The 13,193-nt window shown below is 44.5% G+C and overlaps 1 protein-coding gene across 1 annotated transcript; it reads left to right on the top strand.

The window, feature by feature from the left end:
• Positions 1-745: 745 nt before the first annotated feature.
• On the top strand, positions 746-9,815 carry LOC142923320 (uncharacterized). Its single transcript, XM_076064382.1, has 3 exons — positions 746-1,147; positions 5,415-5,518; positions 8,123-9,815. The coding sequence occupies exons 1-3, from the start codon at positions 841-843 to the stop codon at positions 8,357-8,359; spliced, it is 648 nt and encodes a 215-aa protein (XP_075920497.1). The 5' UTR covers positions 746-840; the 3' UTR covers positions 8,360-9,815.
• The last annotated feature ends 3,378 nt before the right edge of the window (positions 9,816-13,193 follow it).

Here is a 13,193-nt window from a genome sequence, read left to right as displayed (position 1 = left end):
TTTTGCTGCCTTGCCCCAAGTTATGAATTTAGTATTGAAAAATTGGCAGTAACTGATGTACTCATGCAAGTTGCACTCATATACTTTATTTATTTTCTTATCTTTCCTATACTTAGCACTGCTATCGTTTTATGTTCTAACTTTCTAATCCCCTACACCTACTGGACATCTGTGAAAATAGGTTCATAGCTCATCGGACTCCTCCTGCAGTAGAAATACAGATTATGATTATTGATTGGCTGTGTCGGGTGGAGGAGGATTTACAACATAACATTTTACTCAAGTCAATACTGAGTCTTGTCTCAACTTATTAACTGTGATTCTAGTTGTGCTTGTATCTTAGGCGCCGTGGTGGCTAGATGTTAACTACCTCCCCTGGTATGCAGGAGGTAGTGGCTTCGATCCCAAACCTGACGATGCCTGTTGCCTATATGGAGTCTGCGTCTATTCCTTTCTCTCCCCATGTTGGTGTGGATTTTACTCCGGGTCCCCTGATTTTTTCCCTCCTCATTTAGAATCATCATGTGATTAGAGTATTTGGCTGCTGTAATTTCCACGTGATAAGCCGCTCATTGAGTTATAATTTGTGATATTCAGGTCGATTCTACAAAAAAGCTTTATAGCTCAGTGGGCCTTACATGGTAAAATAAAAATAATGGTTTAGTTTAACAGTTTATCATCATCCCTCCCAGCCGAGTGGAGTCGTGCACGGTGGAACTCGACAGAGAGATCAAGCTGCGTCCAATTGAGGCCAGACAACAGGACACTACGAGCACTCAGTTGGAGCATCCAGAAGGAGCAGAGATCGAGGCGAGAGGAGAGGACATCGCGAACACTCATATGGAGCACCCAGAAGGAGCAGAGACGAGACCAGAGGACATCGTGAGCACTCAGACAGATCATCCAGAAGGAGTAGAGAGTGAGGAGAGACGACAGGGCATCGCAAGCACTCAGACGGAGCATCCTGAAGGAGCAGAGATCGAGTCGAGAGAAGAGGACATCGCAAACACTCAGATGGAGCATTCAGAAGGAGCAGAGACGAGACTAGAAGACATCGCGAGCACTCAGACAGAGCATCCAGAAGAAGTAGAGAGCAAAAGTCGACCTCCAGAGCAATCAGACACAGACCTCGCCCTCCATACCAAAGGTAATATTTTCATCAAACAAAGACAAAGTCTTCTTGGTTCTTTCGTTAAAGTCACATAGAATGGAAATAAAATAATAAAAATAAAATTCTCACGACGTTTTGGCCACAACACAAGTAGGCTTCTTCAGGTGAAGGAACAGAACTCTCGGGATGACAGCGCTTAAATGAACGCTGCTAAGATTCGCAACGTCTTTTAAGCTAGGTGGGAGAAGTAAAGCGCCTTGACAAAGGAGTTTACATATCAAACAGGATAATTGAGCATTGAAATAGTGGTGTTAAAGTGTTGGATCAGCAGGGTGTTAAAGTCAGAAATTCGCATGTAACTGGGAGATTAGCATGATGTTATTGTGAGAGATTAGCATGTGACTGGTCACGGAAATAGCTATGTTAAAATCAAAGTTTACATATCAACAGGGCCATTTAGTATATGGACGCTAAAGGACTGCAACTATCCAACTATCATACAATAAACCGATGTGAAAAAAACTAAGTATAAACTACATCAATATAATAAATGTACTCAATATATTCTTCAATAAGTTGAGCTATTAACATAAAGTAACTGGGTATACACTACACTACATAATGAATACCATATAGTAAACTAATAAAAAACTAAAATATAAACTACATCAATGTTATCAATAAACTCTATATACTCTCCAAACAGCTGAGCTACTAACAATAAGTCGTTATACATTACAATGCCATATGGCGAAAAAATGGGTGGCGGTATTTTCTTTTCAACGTTAGCACCACGGAAAGCGACGAGCTTTGTTCAGACGGACGAGTCCATCTATGCTCAGAACGAAGGAGGAAGGAGAAACAGCCACGATGCGCTGCTCTGTTCTGTGTTGCGTTACAACTATGTTATAAACTAGACTACAATACATTGCAATGTTATACCTTCCAATCTAAACTACATTGTATAATATCGTATACAGCCCAAGGTAAGCTCTAACATTATGCATTATATTGATATGTCTCCAACTAAACTTTTTTCTACATTACACGACTATACACCGTAATATACACTGCCATAGACAAACCCACCATTAAATTATACAATGCGTTACTATACACTACCCTATACTTTAGACTGTAAAATAGACTTGTAATATTACACTATGTATTATTCTACCAACCCTACTCTATACCACACTGCTGTATATTCACTATACAATTACGATACCATATATTGCCTTATGAATTATGTTAAACATTACAATATTAAACTATTTATTATACAACATGCTATACCTTTGACCGTTGTGTGAACAGTATTTAGAGGCAATGCCAGGGAATGGACTGCAGTCTGAAAGTCACCATATAATACAATCAATTAAGAACCGAAATGGTTTATAACGTCTTTCCAATGGTTACTAAGCCAGAATCCATCTTCTCGGTTGAAATTGCCTCTGTGTTTGTATATGTGGATGGCCTCATGAACGAATGTCTCATGGTAGCCGGATGGCTTGCAGAGAACCTCCGTGTCATGTGAGCCCACTAAATTATAACAGTGATCTGCCACGGCTGAGGTGTTCGTCCTACCGTGTTTCAAGTCTGCTTTATGTTCACGGATGCGGTCCGAGATATGTCGTTTGGTTTCTCCAATGTAGCTGCTACCACAGAGGCAACTTAGTTTGTAGACGCCCAGGTACTGTATGTCTGGAACCACATCTTTTACAGACGAAACCAGATCACGCATTTTATGTACTGCATTTTATGTACTGTGTTGAATCGGACCTGGATCTTGTGTTTATTCAGGATTTTGGAGATCTTTTTTGTGACCCCCGCAATGTAGGGTAAGGTGATGGATTTGAATGACTCCTCAAGAGAATCCTTCTTCATGGCTGGAGTGATGGTTTCGCGGATTGTGTAGTCGGAGTAACCATTAGCCTTGAGAGCTTGGTGTACGTGCTAGAGTTCACTGGCAATGTGTTCCTGGTCGGAAATGCATTGGGCTCAATGGTATAGAGTCTTGATGAGGGAGTTCTTCTGGGACAGATGGTGGTGGGAATCTGGTTTTAAGTAAAAATCCATATGCGTAGCTTTCCTGTAGACACAGTGGCTCATTGAACCATCAGGTCTCCTTTTAATTAGGACATCCAAAAAGGGTAGCTTGCCATCTTTTTCGACTTCCATGGTAAATCTGATGGCTGGGTGTATGGAATTGATGTGGTCGAGGAATTGTTCTAGAGCAGGCTGGCCATGTGGCCAGATGACAAAAGTGTCATCCACGTACCTCTTCCATAAGGTCAGGCGTAGAGTGGCAGTCTGGATGGCGTCAGTTTCAAATTTCTCCATGAAAACGTTGGCTACAACCTGAGATAGGGGGGTGCCCATTGGGGTGCCCTCAGTTTGTTTGTAGAAAGTTCCATTCCAGGTGAAGTATGTGTTGGTTAAGCAGTGTCTCACCAGGGGGGGGGGGGTACATCAGTATGCAGTCCTTGATGAACCAAGTCTTCAATGATTGCGATGGTGTCAGGTACAGGAACTTTGGTGAATTCGCTGGCACTGCCTCTAAATACCGTTCACACAACGGTCAAAGGTATGGTTTATAGTATGTTGTATAATAATAAATAGTATAACATCATAATGTTTAACATAAATCATAAGGCAATATATAGTATCGTAATTGTATAGTGAATATACAGCAGTGTGGTATACAGTAGGGTTGGTAGAATAATAGAGTGTAATATTACAAATCTAATATTTTACAGTCTAAAGTATAGGGTAGTGTATAGTAACGCATTGTATAATTCAAGGGTGGGTTTGTCTATGCCAGTGTATATTACGGTGTATAGTCGTGTAATGTAGAAAAAAGTTTAGTTGGAGACATCAATATAATGCATAATGTTAAAGCTTACATTGGGCTGTGTATACGATATTATACAATGTAGTTTAGATTGGAAGGTATAACATTGCAATGTATTGTAGTCTAGTTTATAAAATAGTTGTAACGCAACACAGGACAGAGCAGCGCATCGTGGATGTTTCTCTCCCCTCCTCCGTTCCAAGCATAGATGGACTCGTCGTCTGAACAAAGCTCGTCGCTTTCCGTGGTGCTAACGTTGAAAAGAAAAAAACGCCACCCATTTTTTCGCCATATGGCATTGTAATGTATAACGACTTATTGTTAGTAGCTCAGCTGATTGGAGTATATAGAGTTTATTGATAACATTGATGTAGTTTATACTTAGTTTTTTCACATAGGTTTATTGTATGATAGTTGGGTAGTTGCAGTCCTTTAGCGTCCATATACTAAATCCTCTGTTGATATATAAACTTCGACTTTAACATAGCTATTTCCGTGACCAGTCACATGCTAATCCCTCACATTAACATCATGCTAATCTCCCAGTTACAAGCAAATTTCTGACTTTAACACCCTGCTGATCCAACACTTTAACACCGCTATTTAAATGCTAAATTATCCTGTTTGATATGTAAACACCTTTGTCAAGGCGCTTTACTTCTCCCACCTAGCTTAAAAGACGCTGCGAATCTTAGCAGCGTTCATTGAAGCGCTGTCGTCCCGACAGTTCTGTTCCTTCACCTGAAGAAGGCTACTTGAGTTGTGGCCGAAACGTCGTGAGAATTTAATTTTATTGTTTTATTTGTATTATTTTATTTCCATTCTACGTGACTTTACCGAAAGAACCAAGAAGATGAATCCCTGCAGTCACGAAAGCTTTAAATCGAAAATTAAATGCGAAGTCGTTGCTTGTCAGTTAAACAAGACCGCGCATCTGAAATCACGCGATGCGGTGACCGTCTTTGTTCGATGAATGGATAAACGAAGTGTGGGTGATGGTTAATGCTCCTAGACGAGAATAGCAAGCTATTGTGATTCATTTGTGGCAAGCACTCTGTAATGAGGGCATGTTGCTGCTGCTGCAGTAGAACCGTGGGAGATTGAGGAATTCTCTCCCCCTGTTCTGCATGGGCATCTTTTTCTCCAGTTTCCTCCAATGTGTCATTGGTATTGGCCAAAATTTTACACTTCTGAAAAAGATAACTGCAAATCACTTAATTTGGACCGCACTCAGCAGCAACATCACCCCTCTACTACGGTAACTTGGTAAGACCCTCATGAACACAGAGCCCTGCGACTCAGCCAGGCTTTGTTGCAGGCTAAACCAGCCTAACGATGAGAATAATCACTACCATCTGCGCAGCTCTCTTCGCTGAGTCACGGTAAACTTTTTTCCCGAGCCTCTGTGGGAGTGCACCGCACATCGCTATCCTCCTTTGTCCCTTGCAGGGCGCCATGACCTCGTGTGGCAGCGCCACCAGAAGATGCAGGTCATGTTTGAGAACGTCCTGCCTCAGGGTTACGCCATCACGCAGAGGTGCAGCCTCGATCAGGTGCGTCCTTGTGTCTGTGTGTCTTTATGTCTGTGTGTTTTTATGTCTGTGTCGGTCTTTGTACGTGTGCTACATATACGTTGTGGGGAGTGGTGGCGCAGTGGTTAGAATCGAGCGACCTGAGTTCGATTCCCGCTCAGTCACCAACACCAGTGACGATTATCTGAACCGGTCCTATGTCTCTCCTAGGTCGACTCAGCCTCAAATGAGTACCTGGTGTAGTGTATAAATATCCCAAATTGAAGAGACAAAGGTGGCCGGACGTGGTGCTGGCCACCCACCTCCTCGTGTGCCGTGCTGGTCTTCAGAGGTGGTCGCTAACAGCACGTGCCCCAGCAGTCTGTTAAGACTACACGGGTGATCTTTGATCTTTGTCCTAGTTCGTGTATAAGTGCCCAGAAGATAACAACCAACTTTAATGAAGAAAATATATCGGGAAACTGCCTGGCAGCTAATTGGGCCCTTCCTACTGAAATAAATAAATCTATCAAAATAATGTCGAGATTTTTACGTTTAAGATTTTACATTAATGTTGGGGATCTTGTACTAAGCAACTCAATTAATTTAGAAGTCATCATTCCCCTCCCCCGGCTGCCTGTCTCGCTTAATTGTTCAACGCATTGGCCAGATGTCCAAATATTGCCGTAAGTTGACTGAGTGTCGTTTTCTGTGACGATCAAACAAGTGGCGCGTTCCTCTAATGTGTGGCTTTGAGACTTTAAAAAAGATACCTTAACACTAGTTATCGTGTAGGGCTTCACTGCATTGTTCTGGGAGAGTTCCACTCGCAGTTTTTATCTCGTGCAAGGACAGTGCAATTTGGATAACAATTCTGGACAGTGGACAGGAAGTGATGTCATGATTCTTGGAGGTGGTGGTGGCTACGCTGGTGCTACACGTGGTTGGTGGATCACACACTGAGAAGGTGCCGTGAATTTCAGTTCCAGTGGGCGTCAGAAAGGAGCCGCACCCTGGCTTGCCAGGAGCGGGTGGTACAGCAAATGTAGAATCCACCTGTTCCGTCTGTATAGGATATAATGTTGCCCCCTCACACGCGTGCATTTTCTCCGGTTGCTCCGGTTTTCTGCCACATGTGAACAATCATTAATTTGCCGAGAACACATTTATATGCAGAGGACTGCAGAGCTTGGGTAATTGTTGGTAGCACCGTCTCATGCTGTGCATTGCTGCTGCCTTCCCATCTATATGTGATTCCTCCTCGTGTCTCTGAATCCCTCCCTATGTCTCTCGTCGAAAGCGAGCAAATAACTGTGCAGTGATCGGGCATTACAAATTACCATTAATATTAATTTTGATTTAAAGCCTTCGTGACTGCAGGGATTCATATTCTTGGTTCTTTCGGTAAAGTCACGTAGAAGGGAAACAATAAAATAATAAAAATCTAAAACAACAAAATTATCTGTGGTAGTAGTTACATTAGAGAAACCAAACGACATTCGTGAACACAAAGCAGACCTAAAACACGGTAGGACCAATACCTCGGCCGTGGCAGATCACTGTTATAATTCAGTAGGCTCACATGACATTGACTTCTCCAAGACAGAGGTTCTTTGCAAGCCATCTGGCTACCATAAGAGATTCGTTCATGAGGCTATCCACATATACAAACACAGAGACAATTTCAACCGAGAAGATGGATTCTGGCTTAGTAATCATTGGAAGGATTTGATGAACCATTTCGGGTCTTAATTGATTGTTCACGCTTACGGTGGCTTTCAGACCGCATCCATTATTTTCGTCTCCCCCCTCATCTTTTCTGAACATAGATGGACTCGTCCATCTGAACACACTGTAAAATCGCTCTACGTGGTGCTAACGTTAATAAAACCGCCACTTTTTTCAAATTTTCTTGCTGTGGTTTTCACAGCTGATGATGATTGCTTGTGTTGCAGTCGAAATGTCGTAAAAATTTTATTGTTTAAAATGTGTATTATTTTATTGTTTCCCTTCTACGTGACTTTACCGAAAGAACCAAGAATATTAATATTTTCATTATGAGACCTCCTTTGCCAGTAATAAGATATAGTAAAAGGTTTTACCCTTTTAACTGGCACAAAAACTGACACCTTTATTCAAGGCATCATGTTTGCAATAACCACAATACAAGCAGTCAAAATGCAAACAAAAGAGACAACTCTGATAATAATATGCACTGTCCTTGAATTTGATTGGTCCACACCCGAGACGGCTTTTTTAGAGCCTAGTCTCCACTGGTGTTGGACCAGAAGACGCCAAAAGGCGTACAACTCAAAAACAGCGCACTATTAGAGTATTGAGGGCTCGGGGTGAGCATTTAACACCAGTGGAGACTAGGCTCTAAGAAAAGCCGTCTCGGGTGTGGACCAATCAAATTCAAGGACAGTGCATATTATTATCAGAGTTTTCTCTTTTGTTTGCATTTTGATTGCTTGTGTTGTGGTTATTGCAAACACGATGCCTTGAATAAAGGTGTCAGTTTTTTTGCCAGTTAAAAGGGTAAAACCTATTACTATTACAATATTAATATTATTCATCGGAGTAAGTTGTTGTTATTTGGACAATCGCACAAAGTGAACCTTCTGTCCCGTGGATGGGAATGCATAGGAGGAAGACGAGTTTTGGAAGAGCATGATCAGTGACTACCTCAAGCCTCTGGAGGAAGATGACGATCACAGGAAACGCGTGAAGCAGGAACTCTTCGAGATAAGAAACAAGGTACTGGCAACGCATCATCGCGAGTACCGGAGATGCTTCGATAACAGAAAAATTGCGTTCCAGCGACAACGCGTTGTGCAAACAGCAGGCGTTAAGCGAGTACTTACCGTACTTGGCATGTGGTAGAAGAAGATTTAAACGGCATTGAATTACCTATGCCTTATTATTCCTACGAATTAATTGTTAATTGTTCCAATAATCCGCTAATCCTGTAAAATACATGAACAATAAAACAATAACAACAGAAGTGACCATTTGGCGTCGAGAGTGGACAGTGGGGGAGAAAAATGAACGCACAAAGAGGGGATCCATAAACAGCCCGGGGTCATCCCCCCCGCCACTCGGCCAATGCAATGTAAATCAGGCCTGGTCTGTCTGTCCCAACGTGCAGGGCACTTTCGTCTACTTCATGATCAATGCCCTGTGGCTGGTGGCGACCCTGGCACTGCAGTTCGTGGGAGCCCGACCTCTACATCCAGATCCCGAGCACGAAGAACGAGGGGACGGTCATCGACGTGCTGCCCCTCGCCTTCATGTTCCTCATCACCTTCTCCAGCATGCTCATTGTCCAGTTCCTGGCCATGCTGTACCACAGGTGAGGAGGAGGGGAGGGGGTCGACCCATGCGTGGCCATAGGGGGTGTGTGTGCATGCCGACTCAGTGACCAACAACAGTAACGATTATCTGAAATGGTCCTGGACTTCCCCCCTTGTGCCGTACCGGCCTTCATAGGTGCCACTCGCTGACAGCACTTGCCCCAACAGTATCTTAAGGCTATCCAGGAGATCCATGTCTTTGCCTTTATGTGAGTGTGGGCAGTGTGCTAATAACCAGCTCCGGTTTCGCAGCCGAGGTCTCACTCCGAAACAGTCGGGCAGCATTATCTTTTCATCGGCTGTGTAACACTGGGTGGAAACTACTTGGTTTGTCATTCCATGCGAAGCTCCGGATTTTCTTTGACCACATTGATATCTTCCCTTCTTTATTCTTTCGAGAAGGATGTTGAGGTGTCTAAAGTAACATCTGCACCGGTTAGAAACATTCAGGTCACCCTGCCTACAATGCATCCTGGGTTTAACCAGACTGGATTGTGTCAGGAGCTCACAGATTCTTAAAAGATCTAGACACATTCCCATTGGTGAGCTCCTCTCACAAGCGTGGCTGTGTTGGCTGGGTCATGTAGCCCCCATGCCCAGCCACTGCATGGCAAAGCAGCTATTATTTGGCAGGATAGATCAGACTAAAAGGGCACGGCATGGGCTAGGGAAAAAAAGGAATGATATGGTACAAGAGGATATATAGAGATGAGTGGACTTGCCAATAACTGGTATCAGCGGTCTCAAGATTGGCCACTCCTGAGGAGATGCTACTTGGCAGTTGGAGGCAGTCGCCCACCAGCAATAATGGAGGGCAGAGGAGCGATGCTCGCATCCATAAGCAGAGCACCGGGCAGCTAAACACAACAATTTGGCACAGTAGGGGTCACAGCTGGTGCATTGTCAGTCATCTCAGTCAGTCAACCATTGGCTCCTAGGTCTGTCCCGTTAACTCTTGACATTTTGCCACCGTGGCGCCCCGTACCCCTCCCCCTTCCCCTCCGTGCCCCCCCCCCCCTCTGCCCCCGTTCAGGTTGTTCACGCTGCTGCACGTGCTCTCCTACGTGGAGTCGTCGTCGTCGGGCCAGCAGTCAAAGAGGGGTGCTGTTGGTCGAGACAACAAAGCATTCGTCAATGATGGAGACAACGATGACGCTCAGCAGCGCCGTCTCAGAGAGATTGTCTTACAGATCCCTGGACCCCCTCCTCACACGCCGCACGTGGGTCCCCTCCCCGCACACAGCACATGGACCCCTTCCACTCACGGCGCACCTGGACCCCCTCCTCACAAGCCGCAAGTGGCCCCCCTCCATGCACGCTGCTCGTGGACCCCCTCCTCACACGCTGCTCGTGGACCCCCTCCTCGCACGCTGCTCGTGGACCCCCTACTCGCACGCTGCACGTGAATCCCTTCCTCGCATCCTCGCACGCTGCACGTGGACCCCCTACTCGCATGTCATACGTGGACCCATGCACGTCGTGGTTTATCAATGACGGTGCGGTCAGTAAAGGTGCAGCCCTGCAAGATGCTTCCCTTGTTGGAAGAGGTGGGAGTTACCCACGCTTTACCCCACCACCGCATGCGACCTGCCGATCGACCAACTGTGCTGTATCCATTTACGCAGCTGGGTGGACAGAGGCAGCGAGATTTAAGAAGCTTGCAGCGTCGCTCCAAATGCCAGGCCTAAGGATCGACCTCTAGATCGCAAGTGTGGTGACGAGTTAATTGCAGCAGGGCAGCCTCTCATTACAATCGAATGCACTCAAAAGGGCTGCTGTACAACAACGGTGGACATCACTTGTGATATCATCGGCTAAAGTAAATGTAGGGGCTTTGAAGCTGCTCCTGGCCACGGACAGAGAAGTCGCTTCTATGTAGCAGTGGTCAGATGAAGGAAACGTCCTGTTGTTGTTTGTATGTTCAATTTATTTTGCACTGCACTTAGCCAACCATGCTATCGTGGATGTAAACATCACCCACACAGTTTAACACGTAGGCTTTCGCGACCAATATTATTCATAATAAAGGTTCTTGGGTTAGATCGCGTTTATTTATAAATGTGTCGTAACCCTCCACCACCCGACACGGCCAATCAGCAAAAAAGTGTCACGTTGACAAAGACAAATAATTCACTACTTCAGCCCACCGGTGTGTTGAAGAGTTAATCCACATTTACAGTTTGAGTACGACGTTTCGCTGGTAAATACTTCCAGCATCATCGGGCAATTCGCCAGAATGGTAAAGCCCTCGCTTGCTCCCGGTTTTATATAGGGCAGCAGGGTGACGTCATCACTTAACTCATCAGGTGCAGTGATTAGAGGCGGAGGGGGGGGGGGTGTAATGTAATTATATAATCGATTAGTAATCAGTCATTGGTTATGATTAGTAATCTACAACTCATTACTAATCATAACCAATGACTGATTACTAATCGATTATATAATTACATTACACCCCCCCCCCCTCCGCCTCTAATCACTGCACCTGATGAGTTAAGTGATGACGTCACCCTGCTGCCCTATATAAAACCGGGAGCAAGCGAGGGCTTTACCATTCTGGCGAATTGCCCGATGATGCTGGAAGTATTTACCAGCGAAACGTCGTACTCAAACTGTAAATGTGGATTAACTCTTCAACACACCGGTGGGCTGAAGTAGTGAATTATTTGTCTTTGTCAACGTGACACTTTTTTGCTGATTGGCCGTGTCGGGTGGTGGAGGGTTACGACACATTTATAAATAAACGCGATCTAACCCAAGAACCTTTATTATGAAGAATCACCCACACATAGACTGTCCCGTTAACCATAGAAGTTGATCAAATCACATTTTTACGCCTGATTAATTTAGAGGTCGAGCGACCCACATGGGAAATCTTGTTTTTAGAAAGGTTTCTCTACCAAACACAGAAAACGATTCCCCATATCGCTTTAATAGACTTATGGAGCTGTTAGTGAGCACCTAATAACGGCAGGCACAGCACACAAGGTGGGTGGCCAGCACCAAGTCAAACTGCATTACCGCACCATTTTATCATTTGAGGCTGAGTCGACCTAGGGGAGGCCCAGAACCGGTTTAGATAATCACCACTATTGTTGGTGGCCATGAGTGGGAGTCGAACTAGCGTCCCAAGGCTCAAATACTTGTGCAGGGCTATGAACACGAGTTTTATTTCACGTTCACTGATGGTCAGATATATATACCAACATATATTTATAGATATTTATAATACTCTTTGGTTCTTTCGGTAAAGTCACGTAGGTATAAAATAAAATAAATCACGACGTTTCTATTGCAACACAAGCAATCATCATCAGGTGGGAAACCCAACAGCAAGAAGTTTTTTTTTTACTGAAGTGGGAGAGAGATGCCATGGTAAGAGGTTTCTAGGTAAGAACGGGGGGCGGGGCAAGGGGGGGGGAAGAGGGAGTGTGTGGGCTAGGGGGAGGGGATCATTGCGTGGACGCTAGATTGATATGTATAATGTGGTTTATTTACAGAGATGTAGAGTTACATTGAGACTGTGTGGATAAATAAAACAAGACAGAGAAGAAGCAGTCATCCATCCAGAGCACCACGTTCAGATAGTATCCCCAAAATATTGTATTGGAGATGTGAATCCATAATTTTAATGCTAAGGCAATATTTCGCTGCTATTTGCCGCTGAGAAGATGTTATCTCCCTCGATCGGTACACAGGACGTCATGCTGGACCCTGGCGGTGCCTCTGTTATACTTTTGGAGTCGGCGTGTGCTCTCGCTGTGGTGGTCGGAGCTTGGGTTTTTATCCGGGTTCCTTGGTTCAGATGATTAGACTGCTGTTATAAATTCTCACGTGTGGTGATATCAGCTACTGCGATCATCAGCTATCATTACGTGTGACCAGCTCGCCTATGAACAAGAGCTAAGAGCACAGTTGAGTTTAACTGGTAAATAAAACTGTGAATTCCCTTGCACCATCTGAGGACGGTACTGTCTTGGTCAACAGGTCACTTACCAAACGCTTAACGATCGATCCAAACCTTTTAGGTCCACGCTTCGCTGGGCGCGTATAGTGGTTACGCACACGTTAAGCTCTGTGTCTTCCTGGTGGATGCGTTGTCGGGCTGGTCCCATGGTGTCTGAAGCGTGGAACAGCACGAAGGCGTTGGTGGTGAGCGGTAAAACGTGCACTCCTCCACCATCCCCCCCAGATGAATGTAGGTTACACTCCTCTGCTTGACAATAAATCCCAAAGGTTATTTTTAGTTTATAACGTCGCGATTTATAGCTTTTGTTAAACTTGACAAGATTACGTTTTAGTTCATGGCAATGAGAATAGAGTTCGTTTGTAGGAGAACATATTTGCACGATGCTATTTAAGTA

This window comes from Petromyzon marinus, unplaced genomic scaffold (genome assembly GCF_048934315.1).
Source record: "Petromyzon marinus isolate PM22_M1 ecotype Great Lakes invasive population unplaced genomic scaffold, UKy_Petmar_22M1.pri1.0 PM_Scaffold_416, whole genome shotgun sequence".
Lineage (NCBI taxonomy): Eukaryota > Metazoa > Chordata > Hyperoartia > Petromyzontiformes > Petromyzontidae > Petromyzon > Petromyzon marinus.
The sequence above is the reverse complement of the archived record's forward strand: the minus strand, read 5'-3'. Positions and strand labels throughout refer to the sequence as shown.

What these genes read in the sequence shown, in the direction of transcription:
- LOC142923320 (XM_076064382.1), top strand. Translation starts at nt 841, where the DNA reads ATGGAGCACCCAGAAGGAGCAGAGACGAGACCAGAGGACATCGTGAGC. An exon ending in CCTCGCCCTCCATACCAAAG is followed by an intron (nt 1,148 to 5,414) that starts GTAATATTTTCA and finishes TGTCCCTTGCAG; the next exon opens with GGCGCCATGACCTCGTGTGG. An exon ending in AGAGGTGCAGCCTCGATCAG is followed by an intron (nt 5,519 to 8,122) that starts GTGCGTCCTTGT and finishes GGGAATGCATAG; the next exon opens with GAGGAAGACGAGTTTTGGAA.